This window comes from Pituophis catenifer, unplaced genomic scaffold, assembly GCF_029215685.1.
Source record: "Pituophis catenifer annectens isolate HBS135680 unplaced genomic scaffold, rPitCat1.0.hap2 SCAF_1, whole genome shotgun sequence".
NCBI lineage: Eukaryota > Metazoa > Chordata > Lepidosauria > Squamata > Colubridae > Pituophis > Pituophis catenifer.
The window spans coordinates 65,856,553-65,880,613 of NW_027256881.1; the positions used below are offsets into that span (position 1 = coordinate 65,856,553).

General features: G+C 39.2%; 1 protein-coding gene across 1 annotated transcript in view; it reads right to left on the minus strand.

Moving 5' to 3' along the window:
* Nucleotides 1-1,471: 1,471 nt before the first annotated feature.
* The window catches only part of CATSPERE (catsper channel auxiliary subunit epsilon), an 87,839-nt gene continuing 65,249 nt past the window's right edge, over nucleotides 1,472-24,061 (minus strand). Inside the window, exons 12-19 of the mRNA XM_070932531.1 lie at nucleotides 19,396-19,437; nucleotides 16,973-17,009; nucleotides 16,797-16,876; nucleotides 14,760-14,853; nucleotides 11,102-11,203; nucleotides 9,572-9,723; nucleotides 5,074-5,127; nucleotides 1,472-2,227 (exon numbers count right to left, since the gene is read on the minus strand). Of these exons, the coding sequence (XP_070788632.1) occupies nucleotides 2,044-2,227; nucleotides 5,074-5,127; nucleotides 9,572-9,723; nucleotides 11,102-11,203; nucleotides 14,760-14,853; nucleotides 16,797-16,876; nucleotides 16,973-17,009; nucleotides 19,396-19,437 (745 nt within the window). The 3' untranslated portion in view covers nucleotides 1,472-2,043. The remainder of the gene's footprint in view (nucleotides 2,228-5,073; nucleotides 5,128-9,571; nucleotides 9,724-11,101; nucleotides 11,204-14,759; nucleotides 14,854-16,796; nucleotides 16,877-16,972; nucleotides 17,010-19,395; nucleotides 19,438-24,061) is intronic.

A 24,061-nucleotide genomic window follows, 5' to 3' on the forward strand; every position in this document is an offset into this window, starting at 1 on the left:
CTGCAAGAAGCCTGCAGCCGCCGTCAGCTGCAAGCATCTCGCAACAAGGGGTGAGATGTGGGCTGGCGGGGACCCCAGCGGCAACAACAGCTCAATCCTGGCTTGCCTTCCCTGGTAGCCAGCTACGGGAGGAAGGTAAGGTCACGGCCGCAGGATGATAAAAGAAGCGGTTGTGGGGGAGGAAGCGGGGAGATTAAGGGCCAGGGCCTCTGAAGGAGGGGAAACGGGGTGATGTGTGTGATTGGTGAAGAGAGAGCGGGTGGCATGCAGGATTAGGCCAGGCCTTTGACAGATTAGGCCAGGCCTGGCCAGAAAATAGGTAGATAGGTAGAAATTCAGTTTTTTTCCCCTATTGGGTTCTGTGGGCATGGCTTGGGGGGTGTCATGTGACTGAGTAGGTATGGGTGATGGCAAGTTGGACACACCCACTCAGTCACATGACCCCCCCCAAGCCACGCCCACAGAACCAGTAAGAAAAAAAATTGAATACCACCACTGCTTTACAGCCCTCTCTAAGTGGGTTTACAGAGTCAGCATATTGGCCCCAACAATTTGGGTCCTCATTTTACCACCTCGGAAGGATGGAAGGCTGAGTCAACCTTGAGCCTGGTGAGATTTTAACTTCCCAGTTTGAGGCAGTCCACCGTCAATTTTGAAAACTCCTAAAATGCCACTAGGCCAGTCATTCTCTCCCAGCCCATTCTCTCCTAGCTCAACCTATGTCAACCTACATCACAAGCTTGTTATGGGGACTAGAAGGAGGCAATACTATTCTGTGTTATCTTAAACTCCTGAAAAACGGTATATATGTCTCAAATAAGTAAATGCCCATTGGCACATTGATTTATAATTAAAATATCTAGGATTGCCCAATTGTCAATTCTCTATGGCTTACAGAGATTAACAACTAAAAAATAATGCATTTTTCAGGAGGGTGAATTTAGCACTTATACCATGTTCACCATCTCTAGGGGGTATAAACCCCATCCTAGGCCAGGGTCTTGGCAAAGAGTCAGGTCTTCTAGAATCTTTTGAAGAACAGATCTGGTGTATATACAGAGGTGGGCTGCTGCCGGTTCGGACTGGTTCAGGCGAACCAGTAGTTGCAACCAATGGGTGGGCTTGCGTGCGCTCACATTTTCGGTGCTGGGAGAAACAGTTGTTACAACTGGCAGAAGCCCACCACTGTGTGTATAATATTCTAAATACATATGCTTCTTTTAACTTAGCACAGTGATAACTATACAGACATGTTCATGGCATTTCCTTGGTAGCAGGGAAATAGTTTTCATTGCCTTTGTAGGGAAACTTTTTGAACTTCCCAATCTAGCATATATCTCTGGGTTTTCCTGACCTCCCATTCAAATAGCATACATTCTGGCTTAGATATATTACACAGATAGTAAAATATTTCAGTAACGCAATAAATGCTATGGACTTATATTTTATTTAAAACGCTGAAAACATTCAATCACTTAGTCAACTGAATTTATTTTGACCTTTTTATTAATACTTACATATTGTAAGTGGCAGACAATTTGACATATATTAAAATGAAGTTAAATATTCCTTATTGCATTAAATTGGACTACTCTTCTTTTAAATTGACTTAGAGCAGTTCCTTTTGGCAACAAGGTGCATCGATGTTTCCATCTAATGACAATTATTTACTGCATATAGTAATGTAACCTTTCCATTTATACTAGTAATCTTTTATGGTCGTACTTCTGTTAAAGAATGGGAAGTTATATTAACAAAAGATAGAAAAACAAACTATGGTTGCCTTGTCCAAACTAAGTATTCTCCAAATGCATAGCTGACAATCTGGGAGTTTAAATTTAAATTTTTGAAGGGTGCTGTGCATGGTAAAAGATGATCTATGGCAGGCAAAATATCTCAAAGTTTAAAATCCACAATAATAATAATAAAAGGTATTTTTAAGATTGTATTAACTCCTGGAAAAGTAAAAAAGTCGAATAACATTTTTCTTATAAATTAAACATAGAAATTCACTGAAAATATTATTTCATCCAATGTGATAAATCAATTTTTCTTCTCCTGATCATTTGCTTTTTCTGCAGTGACAGCTGGCCTAAGTGACATCAGGGGATCAACAAAAGGGAATGCCCGGAATATTTTCACGTATCTGAAGTAGCTGAAGATGAGGACTCCCCAAAATAATGTCATTAGCAAGATGTTCCAACCAGCAACATGAATCCAATTTGGTCTGAAAAACAATATAATTTGTACTTTTAAAAAACTGATTAAGTGTAACAAAACTAGCATATAAAGCACATAGTTTATTTATTAATATAATCAGAGCAATTAAAATATTAAAGGAGATAGTAATTTTTCTGAACATTCTTAAAAGTTATTTCAGTAATGCAACTTAAAAGGTGAAACTAATATATGAGATAGACTCATTACATGCAAAACAAGGTAGTTCAAGCCTTGATTTGTCATAATTTTGATGATTATGGCTTACAGCTCATGAAAACCCCAAATTCACAATCTCAGAAAATTAGAATATTGTGAAAAGGTTCAATATTCTAGGCTCAAAGTGTCCCAATCTAATCAGCTAATTAAGCCATAACACCTGCAAAGGATTCCTGAGCTTTTAAATGGTCTCTGTCTGGTTCACAATCATGGGAAAGACTGCTGACCTGACAGTTGTGCAGAAAACCATCATTGACACCCTCCATAAGTCTATCTCATATATTAGTTTCACCTTTTAAGTTGCATTACTGAAATAAATGAACTTTTGCACGATATTCTAATTTTTCGAGTTTCACTTGTATTCCAGGCTATAATGTCAAGATATACAAAGGCCAGATTTGTGGTTTACAGACATTGCAGAATTTCACTTATCGTTTCCAGTTTATACCATCCCAGCATAATTCCATGTCTTTCAGTATTAAATAGGCAACCATCTTCCTGCACTGCCTCCTGAATTCTGCAAAAAGCAAAAAGCTGTTCTCTGCATAAAATAATAAATGGTCATTAACCTCACATCTGAAAGGCCAGTGTTAAGAAATCAATGAGAACAGCCTTTTCAGCCATTTTGTGCCTGTCTTCAAAATAAGACTTCAAAAGGAAAATGAATTATAATTTATAAGGAAGTTTTATATATTTTTTTATTATACCAGAGACCAGAACAAATAAAAGCACTCAGTATATATATACTTAAAAATTCCAAATGCAAAACACAAGCAGAGGAGAGGAGTTTCAGTTTTACTGTCACAGCAGTAACCAAGTGATAGGATACGGTATGCTTCTGTGAGGCAAGCCTGAGGGAGAGAAGGGGGATAGGATAGGATAGGATTCTGTGGGGCAAGGCTGAGGGAGAGAAGGGGATAGGATAGGGAAGGCTTCTGTGAGGCAACGCTGAGGGAGAGAAGCTGATCGTAACTACTCATTAATTTTGAAGCCATAAGTGTCAATTTATCAAGCCCCATCACATAGTTTCATAGCGAAGCACAGGTATCCAGCTAGTGTATAATAAAACCCAGTGTCAATTATACATGGTCTGACTATATGATAGTTGCAATCCCAAAACTGTGGCCCGTTTAGGTTCAACGCTAAAAGGGAAATGACTAAGCAGTGCAAAGGGTTTGTCACAATTGTCATATAACATTGCTATGGTGAGAAGACACGTGTTTGCAATGAATCCCCATTGCTGCTGTGCTGAATCTAGCCACCTGCACTGTAGTTATTGACTGTTCATCCTTAAGCAGCCACTGAAGATAGGTAGTGTCGGAACGGCCAGGATACCTAGCAGTTATTGGCAGAATATGTTTTTTCCTAATTTCCGTATAAAAAGAACATCTAAGGAGCATGTGACCCACAGTCTCCACCTCTCCTGAGCTGCAGGGACAGAGTCTTTCCATGAATGGTATCCTTTTATATTTGCCATACAGGACCTCATATCAGGAAGTTCAATTTTATCTCTTGGAGCTTAAATTTGGATTTTTTAAAAACCTTTAAACATGTACTATACTTAAATATTACATATTTAACAAAGCAAGTTGTTTTTGTTATCAAAGTGGCAGGGAATGGTCAGGGAACACCACTGCTCATTTTTCTTGCACTTAAGTTTAATATAGTTGTGATAGCCTATGTTCTAGCAGTTTATTTCTATCTGATCTTGTTTCCAATTTTTCTCTCATTTAACTGAAAACTGAAGAATGAAATTTATTCCTAGACCTGTAATGTGGTATAATATGGTATGAGCCATGGTAGCGCAGTGGTTAGAGTGCAGTACTGCAGGCTACTTCCGCTGGCTGCCAGCTGCCTGCAGTTTGGCAATTCAAATCTCACCAGGCTCAAGGTTGACTCAGCCTTCCATCCTTCCGAGGTCGGTAAAATGAGGACCAAGATTGTTGGGGGCAATATGCTGACTCTGTAAAACCGCCTAGAGAGGACTGTAAAGCACTGTAAAGCAGTATATAAGTCTAAAAGTTATTGCTATAAAAAAGGAGAAAGCTAAAAGTCACTATCTGAAATACATTTTTCCACCACACCTGTTAGAAAAAGTATATACTGGTATCATAGATGTGTTTATTATGTATTGAATCATTAGATACTAACTCAGCTGTCCTGTCCTGGGTATTATATAATTTTTCAACCTACAGCATATCGAAATGAATTAAACTTACAAAACTTAACATAATACTAGTGATTTATGTTTGTAAAATGGTGATAGTTACAACCTGAAGGTATAGTTCTTAGGAACTATGTAAGTTTTTGCAAGACACCTAGGAAGACGTATTCATTAGTCAATGTATCAAAAAGGTTATTTAAGTTGTTTTATGTTTACATACAAAGAAGTCTTATTAATTTCGTCTCACATTTTCCACTGAGGCCTCTATAAGCATGCATGTTGAAATTGTGGAGGTAGGTTCTACCCCAAAAGTTCCAGCTCTTGAATGTACAGAAAATTTATTGCAGGATCACAGCTTCCCTCTATCTGTGCCTGTTCAGTGACAAGAGACCAAAGCTATTTCATTTTCTCCCCCCCCCCCAAGGTATGCATTTCATTGGTAATAAAATTAGCTAAAGCCCATTGGCAATTACCTTTGAATGATACCATAGGTCTGGACAGCAAAATATGTAGACAAATTACAAAAACTGAAACACAGAAAATAAATGTATTAATATTTTGATAATGTCCTTGTGTTAAATTATAGTAAAAAATTAAAATAAATGGAACTGTAACATTTCTAAACAATATATAACCCAGATGATAGACGGTGTTAAAATAAGGTTCTATAAAATTAACATAAGTAAGGAATTAATTCTTGTCAGTTCTCATAGAGATTCACCTTGTATCTTATTTATTTGCTAACTCCTGCACTTCCTAAATTATGGACCAATTTTCAGTTCAAATTATATTGCAGTGTCCTGGGATCATGTATGATCACCTTTTGCCACTTTCTGACAAGCAAAGTCAATGGGGAAGCCAGATTCACTTAACAACTATTACTAACTTAACAACTTCAGTGACTTAACAACTGTGGTAAGAAAAGTTGTAAAATGAAGCACAATTCACTTAACGTCTCATTCAACAACAGAAATTTAGGGCTCAATTGTGATTGTAAGTCAAGGACTATCTGTACAGAAATATGTAGCTATTTCAAAACTAGTGTTCATGCAGTAATTTGCAATGTTTTCTCTGCAAATTAATGCAGAAATTGGATAGAGCGGCCATAATTAAATGCTGACTTAAAAATGAATTTAAATATTTCCCCATATAGGCTGGGTAATTCTGGTAGTTGAAGCCCATATATCCTAAAGTTCAGAAGGTTGAGAAACACTGATCTAGACACTTCCCATGCATAACCAAGTATGGTTGGACCATAAAATATAGTTAAAACATTGTTAAGTCTTGTAGAATAAAATAAATTGTATGCAAAATATAAGAACAGTTGTCATAATATACCAGGAAGATTATGTCTAAAATGCAGAAAAAATAGAGGGCAGACAAAAAAGCTCTAAATATGGATGTTTATTAATATACTATTCACTAGTATATGTTAATAATGTTGAATGTTGCCCAAGTTTGATAATTTAATTTAATTTAATTAAGTTAATTTCCAATTTATATACCACCCTTCTGCCCTGAGGACTCAGGGCGGTGTACAGCCAAAATAAGAACATAAAATACAAATATTAAAAAACAGTTAAAATATATATATAAATTTGGCCCAGAAATTAAGAAATCACAAACCAATTAAAACAATTTAAAAAATTTCTTCTTAAGCCAGCCCGGCTTGCTGGCTTAATAATGGTATGGAGATGGGAAAACAAGCTGAAATCAAATTCAGGCAAGATAAAAGTACAATTGAAAAATAGGAACTAAATTGCAAGTAAAAGACATATCAAAATTCAGGAGTATTTTAACAAACTTGAATAATGAGTAGAAACCAACAAGTTGAATATTAACTAAATAGCCTGGGTAGGGAAAATCAAAGGTATAACTAGAACAAGGAAGATCATAGTGGGAAGCAGTGCATACAAATATAAGAGTGTCTTGCATGCAGTATGAAAATTCTCATCTCGAAATTCAGTGAATACCTTTGCAGTATCTGATATAAATGTGAATAACACAAAATAATGTGTTTTGTTCAACAAGCTGTGTTCAAATCTCAGCAACATGTTTTAGCAAAGATACAGGCAGAGCAAAGCAAGCAAGATGCTGAAGGAACAGGAAGGAATAACCCACAAGAAAAAATTGGAGACGTTGGGTATGTTGGAGAAGACAAGATAACAAAGAGACACTGTTGCTTTCTCCAAATACCCAAATAGCTGTTATGTAGAATGGAGTTTTGCCAACAATGTTCTGTGAGAATGTAAGTGGATTTTGCAGGATTAAGACTAGGAGAAGAAATAGAGGTATAGAGATTTTTTTTCTTTAGACTTCAAGGGGATATTCTGTAAATGACAGGATTTTTCTCCCTTAATCTATTGTAAAGTATTTTTCTTTGACTTTAGTGACTACAGGAAAAAAAAATCACACCTCTTCACAGGAAAAAGGTGAAAATAAGGAAAAAAAAATCGCTTAAAGGTTGCCTTGCAAAGAATTTTTCCTTAGTCCCTTATGGACAGACTTCCCAACCCCTTACTCACTAGGAACCTAATGGCGAACCTATGGCATGCATGCCCGAGGTAGCACACATAGCCATCTTTCCGGGCATGCAAGCTGTCACCCAACTCACCTGCAGCTGTGCATATGCATGCCCCCAGCTGGTGTTTAGGCCTCCGATGTGCATGCACACAATTCAGGGGGCCCAGCTGGTTTTCATAGCTCTCTTGCGCATAAGCGTGCATTTGCGCATCCGTGCAAGAGTACTTGCGCACAACTTGCACATGCATAGATGGCATTCACAGATGGTGCGATTGCGCATGCAGCACATGGGGGAGCTGCCCAAAAGCCACATTCATGTGCAGATGGTGTGGTTGCGCACACAGCGCATGGGGAGGAGCCGCACATTAGCATGGGAAGGATGCACGCGGGCGAAGCGAATACCTGTTTGGCACTTGGTGAGTAAAAGGTTCACCACCACTGCACTAGGCTATAGAGGAAAGGCTGGTGATATAGGTTTAAATTACAGTTTTAAACCTCCATTCATTATAACTACCCATCTTCTGGTCTTTCAGTGTTAGATTTAAGTGAAATTGTAGTGTTTGTTGGGAAGAGGGGAACAGGTCACCATTTGAATAAATATGGAGTTATAGATATATAGATTAGATATACAGTACTATAGCGATATACATAAAATATTGGTATACTCCAGACTATTGGAGTATACTAGTTAGTATACTGGAGTATATTATGTTCATTCCAGTACTGTGCTGAGGTTAACATGCATGTGAAAATTATAATTCATAGATAATCTTTTTCTTTAAATTATTATTTTTTCATTATAATTACTGAATGTTATTTCAGAATAATTACTTCTAGAGTTTCTGTAAATATTTTTAAATGTTGGAAAGTAAACAAATTCCCAGATCTGAAGAAAATAAGCATGAGGTTAAAATGATAGTAAGAGGCATATGCTGGTTAATATATATGTAACTGGTTAATGTAAATGTTAATGGTACAGTACATTAATGTTCAGACTATTGAAAATAAAGATGATCTTGACAGAAAGGTAAATATGATTCCATAAGCATAATAGAGACCTGGTTGGCCAACTTCTTATAACTAGAATATATCAGTTGAATGATGCCACTTATTTTTTTTTTTAATAGAAGCAATAGAGAGTTCCCTGTATATTAAAAATCCATTGCTGATCAGACATTCAAATAAATGAGCTTGGCAATGTTAGATCATCTGAATTGGAGTTAATGGGAAAACAAATGAAAGCAATGTTGTTGTGGTTGTCTGCTATTGTTCTCCCTGGAATGGAGAAGATTTGAATGAAACAATTTTGAATTGTTTCAAAAACAATTGGTAAATGCTTAAAAAAAACATTAAGTTACAGTGATGGGAGATTGAATTACCGCAGCACCTATTGGGAGACAAACTCTGCCAAACATGATCTTTTCTGAAACTTCCTGTTTTTGCTGACACTCTTTCTGTTCAGAGAGTAGCAGAGAAAAACAAAAAAGGATAATCTATCTTTGATGTATATTAATCAACAAAGAACACCTAATGAGAAAGTGGCAGAGATGCCCATAGGATTGAGGACTGTCATAAAAATTACAAAAGCATTGTTGTGCCACAAGCTCCATCCTTTGGTTCCTGTTGATGATGTCATGACACACCTGCAAAAGGGATAGAGCTTGTGTCACAGTGGCTTAGTGCTATTTTCATTGTTATTCCACTAATTGCTGTTCTCCAGCACACTCGGATGCTGCAATTCTTGATTTTAGAGAAATAAAACTGAACATAATGCAACACACATATTGGGCTTCAAAAACTGAATTTTTATATATTCAGAGTAATGGTAAATAGAATCCCAAGTCAAGAGACACACAAACATTTAATGGAAGTTCTGATAGCAAAAAAATAGAAGTGTGCCAGGTCACAAAGGAAGAGATATGGATAGGCAGCCTGGTCTTGGATAATTAGTGTCAGAAAAGTGACATCTCAAATGTCCCGATTCTAAGAATTACAGTGGATTTCTGTAAATATGTTCAAAATGAACAAAAAAGAACAAAATAAGTATAAGTATAATAAGTATCTCTGTGAAAAAAACAAAATGCTAACCGGTATTAAAAATGTTTAAGCTTTCTAAAACAAAAAATGGTTATATTCCAAAAGAAATAAAGAGCAGGATGAAAAGTAGGAATAAAGCTTGATAGATAGAGAATAGCTTTGTACCGTGAATGAGTTTAAATTCCAGGGACTAGATGAAGACAGTTTAGGTACAGTTTGAGAAAAGGTGGAAAAAGTATAAGGAAAGCAAATTTTATCACCATTTGATGACAACTTGTAGATACCCTATAAAAAGTGAATTAATAAAATTAAATAATTTCACATTAAACATTATGGAAGAATTCTGTGTAATATGCATAATAACATTCCTTTGAGGTTACAAATAATGAATATCAAATTTGAAAAGTTAACCTGAAATTTGGATCCAGTATTATCAGCTTGAACATATAAGTACTGCTATACTGAGGCCAATTTAAAAAGTTCAAACCAGAACTATTTAAGATCTCATATTTTTTATCCAGTTTCCTTAATTCTGATCTTTTTTTAAAACAGGACTTGTAATTCTGAAAAGAAAAATGGATGTGTTCATTTATTTAATAACATAACTTTAGATTATGACATATAAGTATTTAGGTTGTGTCCATTCTACTTTATGATACAAATAAACATACAGAAAATAAATACATCTTCAGAATTACTTATTTTAATTATAAAGGCCTTAAGAGACTCCACAACTCTTCTCCATAATCTTCCTGAATGCAGTGGTTACATGCAACAATACAGGGAAAATCTGGAAACCATCTAGATCCATGATGTCTCTATGGTGACTATCCTACATCATGGAGCTCCTAGATGGCAATAACCCTAATCTGAACAAGGAAGTGGTTTGACTATGGCAAAGTATGCACTGTCATGTTCTCCATATCCAGATCACCCACCAATGGCTCCAAAACAAAGATAATTCCAATGTATCTTTACCTAAATAAGACCAGTAACCAGGTCTATCAGCACAGGAAGTAGTCCTGCCAGGAAGAAGAGCAGATGATTCTTAAGCAGGATCCCCATCCTGTCTGAACAACCCAGTTTAACTTTAGACATTAACATCTGGTCAGCTCCAAAATAAGACTCCTGGACACAAGTAACCTGTCTCAGAAAATTATTGTCATCCCCTTCTTTTTCTTTAATACTGAGGCTGATGCTATGTCCTTGCCCAACATTTCCCACCATATCTTTTCTTTCTATGATAGTCATAATTTGCATCTCCACCCACTGAACGTAAAGAGGCAACAACTGGTATCTAACTATCAATCACAGAGTTTCCTGCAGTCATGACTTCCTTATAACATCACTCCTATCATAACCACAATCAACATTTACAAGAAGACCCACACCTCGCCTAAGGAAGCCAACACCTGACAAGCCACTTTAACTGACCTATTAAAATTTCTGAAAAACAATGGTCCAAGCATTGTAAACCAACTAGGTTTATCAAATCTACATCCCTTCTCTACAATAGGAATAGTAAACCAACTAGAAAATCACTTCTGCATTCCTACTCTATGATATATTGTCAGAGCCAATATATTTACTCATCTCTCCCATACTTCCATATTCTCATATCAGGGGGGTTCCCCTTCACTTTTGCCTCTCACTCAGGAGTATAATCACTGCAATTTTCCGGATTGCTCCAAAAGCATAAAACAGACAGATTAACAACAAAATCTCTTCCAATATGTTTGCACTCTACGTTATATCACTTGGCTATTATCTAGAAAAACACTTATAATAACAAAAACAATTCAGAAATCAATAACAAAGTTAGAAGTAACCTATAAGAGTTGGATGCTTGTTTTATTTTAAATACAGATTAATAACTAAATAGTATTATATATATATATTTAAAGACTGATTTTACTTATATTTTTATATGTTGCTGCTTACATGAGGTCCCCATATTTCATCTACATCTTCAATTGTTTTGATTGATTTATTATATAATTTAATCATCTGATTCCAAGTCTGTGCAGTATTTAAGCAACGGACCTGTTAAAAACATAAGCACCCAAAACTCAGCCAAGAAAAGAATTCTAAGAATAGATAAACTCTATTAAGTTTTGGGTAACCACATATGTTTAGAATATTACTCTATTCTCTAAGGATTATTTGAATTTTTGTTTCAGGTAGTCCTCACTTAACAACCATTTGTTCAACAACTATATTAATAATACAATATTATTATTGTATAATAGTTAACAGAAAAAAGTAAACATATAAAAATAATAAAAATTGTGAATAAAAGAATGACAAGTTTGAAATTCAAAAAGAGATTAAACTATAGGAAATATATTTTCTTACATAAAATATAAGAAAAATCTTAATGTCCGTGATAACTACAATGGTGTGATCACTGACCTTGAGCCAGACCTCTTGGAGTGCAAAGTCAAGTGGGACTCTTACCATGTTTCCCCCAAAATACGACCCTAGCCCAATTTTCACGCTTGTGCCTAATATAAACCCTACTCCCAAAATAAGCCCTAGTTAAGTCCCGCCCACCATCTGGTTGTTCAAAGTGAGATGAGGCGCAGGCATAAAAATCAAGTTAGGGCAGGGGTGGGGGGTGGAGCTGCCCTACATGCCTCGCACCACTTACCTAAGGACCATTGTAGCCAGGCACTTCACGCCCTGACACCTATCGCGCTGCTGCCCAACTTTTTCTGCAGCCACTTGTGGCCACTCATGGTTGGATGCCACCTGGCACAGTGCGCTGGTGCCACCACTTGCAGCAGGATGCCATGTGCCTTGTTGCGCTGTGCTGCCACTCATGCACGCAATGGCACAACACACCATGCAGCCTCCTGCCTTGAGCGGTGGCACCGGCGCAACCAGCCTTGTGGTGTCCTGCCACAAACGGTGCCACTGGCACAACAAGCCATGTGGCGTCCTGCCGCAAATGACTAAAAGCGGCTGCAGAAGAAGTCGGACAATGGCAGAACAGTTGTCGGGGCATGAGAGGCATGGCTGTGGTGATCCTAAGATAAGTGGATAAGACATCCCCGAAAATAAGACCTGATGCTTATTTGGGGGCCAAAAAAAAAAAATCAGACTGGGTCTTATTTTCAGGGAAACACAGGTAGAAAGCATTACCAACAACAGAGTTAGCAGAGGTGACAGTATTCCAGTTGAATTATTTAAAAACTTAAAAGAAGATGCTGCAAAATGCTGCACTCAATATGCCAGTAAATTTGGAAAACTCAACAATGTCTACAGGATTGAAAAAGGACAGTTTACATTCCAATCTCAAAAAAGGACAATGCCAAAGAATGTTCAAATTACATACAACTGCTCTCCTTTCACATGCAAACAAGGTCATGCTCAAAAGCCTACAACTCAGGCTTCAGCAATATGTGAACCGAGAACTATCAGAAGTACTAGCTGGGTTCTGAAGAGGCATAGGAACTAAAGATCAAATTGCTAACATTCACTGGAATATGGAAAAAGCAAGGGAATTGTTATGACCCAGGGGGTCACAGTTAGGCAAGCCTCCAGAGAGTCTTTATTTCTCCTGGAAATGATTAAACAAATGACCCTCCACTGACCAGTAAGGCTTCACCCTCAGCCCCCTAAACAACAATTCATTGATTACCCAGCCAGGCCACTAGGCAAAAGTTCAGGCATATGACAAGGGAAGTTTCGATAGCAAAGTCTTCAAGGCTAGGACAAGGACAGTCCTCAAAGCAAGGCAAAGCAGTCCTCAAAGCAAGGCAAAAACAGTCCTCAAAGCAAGGCAAAAGGTCTGAGTCACAGACAGGGGAGTGTAATCGGAAAACAAACACTTGTTTCTGGCAAAAGCCCCTTCTCATTGCATGTCCCTAAATACTATTCCCCAGGTGAGCCTTGTGAGGAGGGGCGGGGCGCCCTCTTCCCGAGTATGGCTGCCCTGTGCTGATTCCTCCTCCTCTCCATTCTCTGCACCTGGAGATCAGGCAAGGGAAGCAGTTGCTCATCTTCAGAACTCTGTTGCTCCTCTGCTTTGCTACCTGCCCTTTTCCTCTCCTCCTCCCTTGCTCAGTCATCCTTGCCCTTTCTTCCTCCCTCCCTACTCTTCCAAGGCCCGAGGGACCTGGGACTGCCTCATCCTCCTCCCCAGGTCATTCTTCCTGGGCCGTAGGGACTGTACCATCCACCTCCACCAGGCCCAGCGCCATCTCCTCCTCCTCAGACCCATGCTCCAACGGGACCATGACAGGAATTCCACAGAAACATCTACTTCTGCTTTATTGACTACACTAGACTACACAGCCTTTGATTGTGTAGATCACAACAAACTGTGGCAAATTCTTAAAGAAATGGGAGTATCAGAAATGGGAGATCAAAAAAGGTTTTTTTCTTTTAAATGCCTCTGACGATCCAAGCTGCCTGATCGTCAGAGGCATTTAAAAGAAAAAAAGTCTCTACCATCAGGCAACTCAGCTGGGATCGTCAGAGCCTTTTGAAAGCATGTTTTTACAACCTCTTCGCTGAAGAGGTTATAAAAAAAATGGTTTTAAAAGAAAAAAAATGGCCACGCCCACCCAGTCACATTACCCCCAAAGCCACGTCCACAGAACCGGTAGTAACAAATTTTAGATTTTACCACTGAATTCACCTCATATATTAACTTTAATTCAAGCTTTCTCTTAACTTGGAAATGTTTCATCTGTCTAGGAAGGAGAGAGACTGGCCTTGAAGCTGAATAGTGAATCTCAGTGGCCTACATTGTGATTTAGATCAAGACCACCACAACAAGAAAACCTCCTATAATATCCAGATTTTAATTCTGGCAGAAGACTTCAATGTAAAAATCTATTACATATCGAAATACACAAAATTAATCAGAAAACAATCAACTCTTAGTGGTAAACATACAATTGAGAAAGAATAATAGTTGGGAAAATTGATTATAAAAAAATTAAATAACTCAAAAGAATCTAAAACCACTGGTTTACGTTTCTATCTCTAAAAATGATTGTTAATTAAGAAATGAATGGTTTCAATATGTAGAAGAAACAACTCTGCTCAACTTTCTTTCCTCAGCATCTTCTCAGTCCTAGGGAAGATAACTGTCTACGAGGAGGCCAGGGTAAGAAACAGACAATAAAGAATAACAGAAATGCCAGTTTATAATTGTAGGGTAGAATAACAGAACCTTGAAAGCCTATCCAAGTTTCTCTTTATCTTATCTTATAATAAAGAACCAAGAGGGGATTATTTTGAATTTCTTTTTTACACTTGCTTCAATATCTGGACTGAGTAATGTTTTTTTGCAAGATCCTCCCTGACTTTTCTTTCCCATCTTCCCCAAAGGTATCTCTAAATTCCTTTGCATAGCACAGAAAAAGGCAAAAGCCAGTCCCAGTCTCTACTTTTCCATTCATTGTTTTCTAAGCCAGCCAGGTGACTGGAGCTTTAGATATGGAACAAGCGTTAGTATTTTCTCTGCTTTTCTTTCTAAGAACGAAACCTGATCCAAATACCTTATTTCAATTTATCAAACTCTATTATACAAACAGATTCAAAATAATAATAATACATAAAGTACAAAAATCATAAATCAATTTACCTTTTCCATAGTTGCCCTGTAGGCAAAGTCAATCCTCCCATTCATCTCCCACAATATATAATTTACCTCAACTGGTATGAGTTGGTCGTCATATCTGTATACAACAGAAGCACAGTACAGTATCTTTTCTAAGAGTGAAAAGCCATAGTAAGGATTCAAATGTATTTACTGTATCATTTGCTAACTTCTCTCTACCTCCTTTCCAATAAATCTTCCAATTTTGCTAGCATTTGTCCTTTGTCAAATAAAACTGGAAGAGTTTTGCACAGACTAGAGAGAGCCCTCCACCCTTTTATTTATTTATTTATTTATTTATTTATTTATTTATTTATTTATTTATTTATTTTTCATATTTGTATACCGCCCTACTCCCGAAGGACTCAGGGCGGTGAACAGCCATAATAAATACAAATACATATAGAAGTTAAAAACTATTAAGAAACAGATTAAGTAATTTAGGCTCAAAGATTAAAAACATCCAAATTTATCTAAAGAGGTTTAAAACCCAATTTAAAAGCCAGTTTAAAAGCCAATTAAAAAGGGAGAGTTAGGCCAGACCAGCTTGTTGGAATAGAAATGTTTTCAGGGCACGGCAGAATATGCGTAAGTCTTGGATGTTTTGTAACTCCGGGGGAAGCCCGTTCCAGATGGTAGGTGCCCCCACAGAAAAGGCTCTCCCCCTGGGGGCCGTCAGTCGACATTGTTTGGCCGACAGCACCCTGAGGAGTCCCTCTCTATGGGAGCGAACTGGTCGGTGAGAGGCTATTGGTGGCAGGAGGCGGTCTCGTAAGTACCCTGGTCCTGAGCCATGGAGCGCTCTAAAGATAGTAACCAAAACCTTGAAGCGCACCCGGAAGACCACTGGGAGCCAGTGCAGCTCGTGCAGGAGGGGGGTTACATGAGAGCGCCACATTGCTCCCATCACCACCCGCGCGGCCGCATTCTGGACCAGTTGTAGCCTTCGGGTGCTTCTCAAGGGGAGCCCCATGTAGAGAGCATTACAATAATCCAGGCGTGAGGTGACAAGGGCGTGAGTGACCGTGTGTAACGAGTCCCGATCCAGAAAGGGATGCAACTGGCGAATCAGGCGAACCTGATAAAAAGTCCTCCTGGCTACGGCTGTCATATGCTCTTCAAAAGACAGCCGTGAGTCCAGGAGGATGCCCAAGTTGCGAACCCTATCTGTGGGGGCCAACGACTCGCCCCCAATAGTCAGAGATGGCGCCAACTGACTATATTGGGACGACGGAAACCACAGCCACTCGGTCTTGGATGGGTTGAGTCTGAGTTTGTTCCTCCCCATTCAGATCCGTACGGCCTCCAGGCACCGGGACATCACCTCGAGGGCATCATTGGGGTGGTCTGGGGTGGAGATGTACAGCTGGGTGTCATCAGCGTACTGATGGTACTTCACCCCAAAACCACGGATGATCTCACCCAGCGGCTTCACATAAATGTTGAATAGAAGGGGCGAGAGGACCGATCCTTGTGGCACCCCACATATAAGGGGCCTCGGGGTCGACCTCTGCCCCCCTGTCAACACAGACTGCGACTGGTCAGAGAGAAAGGAGGAGAACCACTGTAGAACAGTGCCCCCCACCCCCAACTCTTCCAACTGGTGCAGCATGATATCATGATCGATGGTATCAAAAGCTGCTGAGAGGTCTAGTAGGACCAGGACAGAGGAGCAACCCCTGTCCCGAGCCCTCCAGAGATCATCAACCAATGCGACCAATGCTGTCTCTGTGCTGTACCCGGGCCTGAATCCCGACTGGAACGGATCTAGATAATTTTCAGGGACATTTGCAGGATGAGGGTCAAAAAAGTCAAGATAACAGTTGTGACTATGTGATTGGAATGCTGTTCCTTTGTGCACATATAAAAAGGTGTAGGTCTACAATAGCACAGTTGTGGCCACCATCTTGATTTCTTTTGACACCTTCAATTCTTGTCATGAAGAGTTTGGGAAAGGGTCTATAATACATACTTCCTAATGCATCTTTTTCTCATTCTTCACACTGTTTTAGTTTTACTTACATCTCAACATGAGGAAGAAAGTCCTGAGTATAATGGCTCTGTAATGGGCATCCATATTTTTTTATATCAAATATTACTACCTATGGAAAAGACAGTTTAGTACGGTTAAAAAAACAAAAGAAAAAACAAAACAAATTGCATCAGTTAGTTCACTAAAATAAAATAGTAATTCTTACTTTGTTTCTTTTACGGCTTTTGTCTCTGAGATACCTCCTAATGTGAGAGAAAGAGGTTCTGAACTGTAATTGTAATATTCCAGTATTAAACATCACATTCAATATTATCTATGCCATCTGCACTAGATAAATGATTCAGCCTTTCACCATTTCATAAGGACTATAGGGTCCCTAAGTTTTTGATGGGTGGCCAGTCATAACACAATATACTTCTGATACATACTGTATGAGAATTAATATAGAGGATAGTTATGAAACAACCAATCATAATTACTATTACCAATAATTAAAGATATTTCCAGGATGTGTGCCAGGATATCTATTATTATTGTAGTCAGTTGCATGCATAGTCAGTCATGTTTAGACTGGATTTGGAATTTTTATCCACCTATTGAGTCTTTCCAAAGGACCTGGTATAGACAGATGTTTGATGGTATTTAAGATATTGTCACAGATTGCAAATTGTTCCTAATAAAGCTTCCTTTTGCAATGGACTGATTGTGATTTTTGTCAATGCTAATGGTATTCCAGTTGGTTTGGCATTTCACTGTCCTATTACTATCTTTATTTTCTTTTGCAACAGTTATTCTATCTAAAGCTTTTAGTTCCATTTGAGTCTGGTCCACTATTCCAACTGTGTTTCTAATGACTAGATTTGCCCAGGTATTAATTGTCTCGATAGTATATTATCAAGTTTTGGACTTTAAGATCTTCCTCATACTTATGTGTTCGCTTCTAATCTTCTTCTTGATTTCAGTGTATTTGATGTTGTCAGTTTGAAGGATGCTCAGGTATTTGTAATAATTGTTTTCATCCAGAGTCTTTATGTTATCTCCATAGAACATCTGGATTTCTTTAGTTTTTACTATTTTTTCCCTGTTGATGGTGAGGGTGGCACATTTGTGCAGTCCACATTCCATTGCAATGTTTTGGCTGTATGTACAGGCGGTACTGAGCAGCAATTTTAAATAATGTTTTTCCATGTTTTAAATGTATGCTCATGTAAATGATGTGGGGTAGTCTGGCAGGTGTTTTTGTTGTATGATAGCCATGGTTTAACTTGATAGAGGAATCTGTGGAACAACAAATGAACACTAATGGTGATAGTGAGTCTTCTTGAAAATATTCTCTCCTGATAGCAATAGCAATAGCACTTACACTTATAAACCACCCCATAGAGGTTTACAGCACTCTCTGGGCAGTTTACAATGTCAGCCTACTGCCTCCAACAATTTGGATCCTCATTTTACTGACCTCAAAAGAATGGAAGCTAAGTCAACTTGATATTAACCTTTTCTAGTCTATTACCATTCACCAGCAACTGTGTCTTTCATTGTATCCTTGATCTTTGCAGAAAGCTTCTGATGTTTGTACTGACTCATATGGCAGAGAGTTGAATGCTTTCTTGTAATTAATCCATGCTACATTCAAGTTGATCTTCCTTCTTTTGTAGTTTTCCAAAATCATCTTGTTGATTAGGAGGTGACCCTCTAATGTTTGGGCAATTTTCTTTCTGCTCTGGTGGAAAGAGTTTGTTTTCAGCTAGATGCCACTGGACTGCTACTATTACCAGTTACAATTTGAAAGCTGTTGATAAGTGGATAATTGCCTGGTGCTGGCCCTTTTCTTCAATCTTTCATTATCAGGTAGGTTTTGCCAGTTATTAACCACTTGTCAATTTTATCTTTTGCAGTTACCTTTTGCTATTAAATTGCTTAGCAATGAGTGGTGTAGACTAGTCAGATGTTTCAACCAAAAACCATGCAATTCATCTTTATCCAATGCTGATCAATTCTTGATCTTCCTTAACCTTTTATCCACCAGTTTTGTTGTTATTACAGTTTTTTCAGATGGTTTTTTATTCTTATCCATCTCTTTTATTCAAGTTGCATTCTTGTTGTATGCAACCAGAACTGTGCTGTTTCTTCTTTGTTAGGTGTCGACTAGTTCACTGCAGCCTCTCCTGTGGTGGATTTGTAGAAACATCTCTTATTCAATTGAAATAGCCGATGCTGCCTATAATGTGCATTTTGAGCTTCATATCTGCTGATCTTCATGCTTATAGTTGCTAATAAAGCTGTTGCTTTATTATTTCTAGGACTTCCTTAATCTTTCTTGTTTCTAGATGGCATTTCTTGATCAGGCATTCTTTGATCTTGTTCTTCAGCTTCTTATTTTTCATCTGCTCTAGATTGCTTGCATCTGATCGCAACTTGCTGATCTTATTTTCCAATCTGAGTTTCCATTTTGATGATGCATTGTCTGTCTTTTTTTTTTAAATAAATTGTTGCTACTTTGTTTGCAGGAAGAGTATAATAAATAAAGAAACTTTTATGGACCATTTCTATAGTCAATACTCAGAATTAGACACAATTTTAACCATTTTAAATGTTTAGCATATATGTAATTCTTATACTTCTTACCAAGGTATAGTGAAGGTAAAATTCTCACACTCTGAAGGTTTCCTATGACAAAATAAAAAAAGGTGTTTATATAATTTAAAAACAAAAAACAGCATTGCCTGAATATGACTTTTAATCTTCTGTTCCCAAATCACACCTTGATGCTAGTTGGTTAAAAACTATAAAAGTATATTATAGATATACTTTTGATTATAGATCAAATTCTTTCTAATGATAGCTACTTAGCTAGACAGACAGATGACAGATAGATAGACAGACAGACAGACAAATACAGTGGTGAAATCCAATTTTTTTTTACTACCGGTTCTGTGGGCGTGGCTTGGTGGGTGTGGAGTGGCTTGGTGGGTGTGGTTTGGTGGACGTGGCAAGGGAAAGATACTGCAAAATCTCCATTCCCACCCCACTCCAGGGGAAGAATACTGCAAAATCTCCATTCCCACCCCACACTGGAGCCAGTCAGAGGTGGTATTTGCCGGTTCGCCAAACTGCTCAAACTTTCCACTACCGGTTCTCCAGAACCTGCTGGATTTCACCCCTGGATGGAGGGAGGGAGGGAAGGAGAGAGAGAGGGGGGGGAGGGATGATAGATACACAATTAAAGTACCTAACAAAACATTTTACACAATTCCCTACAAATGTAAACTCTGCTAAAACTCTGTTTACAGTATTTTAAAAGGCTATGAGAAGGGTACCTGGGTAGATTTTCCTTGAAAATATTCTCACTTTTTCTATGTAATTTTTATTAAACAAGTTTTCAACAGAATAAAGTTATACAAATGTTGAATTGAAGGTAAGAAGAATATAGAAAAGTAATAAAAAGTGAAGAAGAAATAAATAGAAAAGAACAAAGAATACAATGCACCCCAACTTCTAATAAACAGAAGGCAGTTTATATGCAAAAATGAAATAAAATACAATATAAATTACACAGGTAACCTAGGTGCACTGTTTACTTTAAAAGCATGTAAGAATATGATATTTTACACTTACAGAGGGCAAGCAAGTAGGAGCTCCCCTTACTGATGGAAGAATTCTGAACTCTGATTTTCACTTTTAACGTGTAACTTTTACAAGAACTTTGTTCTTAATTCTGTTTTTAAACTATGGCTTTAATCAAGTGTTTATATTGTTTTATTATGTTGTTGTAAATAGTTGCTTAGGTGAGATGGATAATATAGAAATTTAATAAATAAAAAATAATAAACAAACAAAAGTTTCTACAGTGTGAGACTGCCATCAAGAAGTCACAACTCCAGCCTTCTTCCCTCTTCATTTGGACCTGCTTCCCTTAGGATGAATATATGAACATTGAGACAACGTAATTCTGGTCAAAGGAAATGATCCTACTAGTACCTGGCACTAAGGAATGTAGAGATTTAAAAGTTAAAAAACAAGATCTTGAAATAGGTCCAGAGACCTATTGGTAATCAACGTAGCAATCTAGGCATAGACATCACAATGCTTCAAGCACCTCCTGTCAGCAATTAAACCACTACATTTTGAATCAGTTGAGGTTTCAGAGTCTTCTTTTAAGGTAAAAGGTAAAGGTAAAGATTCCCCTCGCACATATGTGCTAGTCGCTCCCGACTCTAGGGGGCGGTGCTCATCTCCGTTTCAAAGCCGAAGAACTACCGCTGTCTGAAGACGTCTTCATGGTCATGGGGCCAGCATGACTAAATGCCAAAGATGCATGGAACGCTGTTACCTTCCCGCTGTTACTTTTTCTACTTGCATTTTTTTTACGTGCTTTCGAACTGCTAGGTTGGCAGAAGCTGGGACAAATAACGGGAGCTCACCCTGTTACGTGGCACTAGGGATTCGAACCGCTGAACTGCTGACCTTTTCATCGACATTCTCAGCGTCCCTACTTTTAAGGGCACACCAAATAAAGTATATTGTAACAGTTTAGCCATAGGGTGAAGGGATTGCTATTGCAAGGACATTCCAGTCCAAATGCTTGGGAGTATGACTGTCAGTGACTGGGGGAGGATGGCAGAGCCCTTGGCTCTTTCAGGAAGGGGATTGGTGAGAAGAGGGAATGATCATCTTAGGGGATGTAGGCAGGGGTGAAATCTTAAAAATTTTTGCTACCGGTTCTTGGGCGTGGCTTAATTAGTGGGCGGGCTTGGTGGTAAGGTGACTGGGTAGGCGTGGCCAAGTCAATGTCACTTCTTTACCCTTTTTTAACCTACAAAACACAACACAACACAACTGGCTCACCCACAATGTAAAAGCAGCTGTGCTAGACCCAAAATGCCCCCTGCAACTAGCAGGAACCTCACACAGCCACAAAAAGCCCAAAAAACCAACTTTCACACTTTACACACACAAAATTCCACATACAGCTTTGTGAGATTTTGTGTGTTTGTGTAGTTAGAGTGAAACACTACAGAAACACACTCAATCTCAGAAAGCTGCACAAATATTATTTTATTTTTATTTATTTTTATTTTTATATAAAAGCAGCTAAATTTAAAACTTTCTAAAGTTTAAATGGGTAGATCTAAAAAAAGAACAACTAAAAAAACCCCAATTAACTATTTTTTTAAAAGCTCCCAAAGGGGGAAAAAACTTACCCAATAGAACAGGGATCTCCAACCTTGGCAACTTTAAGACTTGTGGACTTCAACTCCCAGAATTCCTCAGCCAGCTTTGCTGGGAGTTGAAGTCCACAAGTCTTTTTTTTTTTTTTAATTAAACTTTATTGTTTAAAAGAAAAAACATTTAAAAAAAACATACAAGTTTCTCTCAATTGAGAAACAAATTTACATATACAGTACATAAACGTCACCTATTGACTAACCCAGTGGTCCCCAACCCCCGGTCCGCGGACCGGTGCCGGGCCGTGAAGTACCTGGCACCGGGCCGCGCAGCGGCCGGGGGACAGGAACGCTTCAGCACAAAGGCTCCTGGGCCGTGCGCAATGGGCCTGCGCAAAGGCTCAGGCTCCTGGGCCGTGCGCAATGGGCCTGCGCAAAGGCTCAGGCTCCTGGGCCGTGCGCAATGGGCCTGCGCAAAGGCTCCTGGGCTGTGGCCCCACCCCTGCGCGCGCTCAGCGGGCCGCGGCCCCACCCCTGCGCGCGCTCAGCGGGCTGCGGCCCCACCCCTGCGCGCGCTCAGCGGGCCGCGGCGATAAAAAGGTTGGGGACCACTGGACTAACCCACAAGTCTTAAAGTTGCAGATAGAGCTGCTCACCAATGAGCTTGATTGTAGGCAGGGAGATTCAGTTGCTTGCTAATGCAATGGATTGCAGGTATTACAGCAAGCGAATTAACAGCAGCTACGGTAAGCAAGCTGGAGGCTGGGGGGGGGGAGAAAAAAAAGAAACTTTTTTTCTTTTAAATGGCTCTGGCAATCCAAGCTGAGTTGCCTGATTAGCAGGCAACTCAGCTGGGATCGTCAGACCTTGGATCGTCAGAGCTTGGCTGGTCAGAGCCATTTAAAAGGAAAAAAAGGCTCTGATGATCGCGCGGCTCAGCTGGGCATGGGGGGCGGGGGCAGGGATTTTTGCTACTGGTTCTCCTGAGCCAGTCCGAACCGGGAGCATTTCACCCCTGGATGTAGGGCAGGACAATGTATCTCAGTGGGGACAGGCATGGGATACAGGAGCCAGATGGCTGGCCGTTACAGGGGAAGATGCCCCCGATGTATAATATTGGTGGTGTATTTCGGCCAATATGAACTCATCTTCAGTTCCCTGACAACATACCCTTGGAGGCCCTGAGGTTCAGCTGTGGCTGCTAAATGCCAGGTTAGTTAATAACAAGGCTACCCTTATTCAAAATCTCATTAAGGAGGAATGAGCTGACCTGATAGCAATATTCCAGTATTTGAGGGGCTGCCACAAAGAAGAGGGAGTCAAATTATTTTTCAAAGCATCAGAGGGAAGGACAAGAAACAATGTTTGGAAACTAATCAAAGAGAGAAGCAACCTGGAATTAAGAAGAAACTTCCTAACAGTGAGGACAATTAACTAGTGGAACAGCGTTCAGAAATCGTGGGTGCTCCATCACTGGAGACTTTTAAGAAGAGACTAGACAGTCACTTATCTGAAATAGTATAGGTTCTCCTGCTTGAGCAGGGGCTGGACTAGAAAACCTCCAAAGTTCCTTCCAGCTCTATTTTATTCATGCAACACCAAGACCTGGCTGAGTCTGGAAGGGTGTGTGTCTCCTCTCGGAAATATGTCCAGCCAGATTTCAGATTTGGCATAGCCAAGACCCCAGGGCCGGATAGGAGTGGTTATCAGAAAATATCTTTTGGCTTTCATGGATCTTGCTCTGCAAGTTTGTGATTGCAAGACCGTTTTTCTGAAGCTGGACTCACAGAATCAGTTGGGATTGTCACTAGTATACCGGCCTCCCTGCCTGAGCTGCTGAGACATTCTCAGGGTTGGCGGTGAAGTTTCCCAGACTCATGGTTCTGGGGACTGCAATCTGCAGTCCCCAGAATGTGGCCTGGATGTGGCCTCAGAAGCAGCCCAGGAATTCATGACCACCTTGACAGCCATGGGCCTATCCCAGATTATTATAGGTCCGACTCAGGACAGTGATTACACACCAGATTTGATTTTCTTGTCTGAGCAATGGCAATGTGACCTGGTGGGGGATTTTAGGTTATCCCCCTTTTCATGGTCCAATCACACCCTGGTGTCCTTAAGACTCT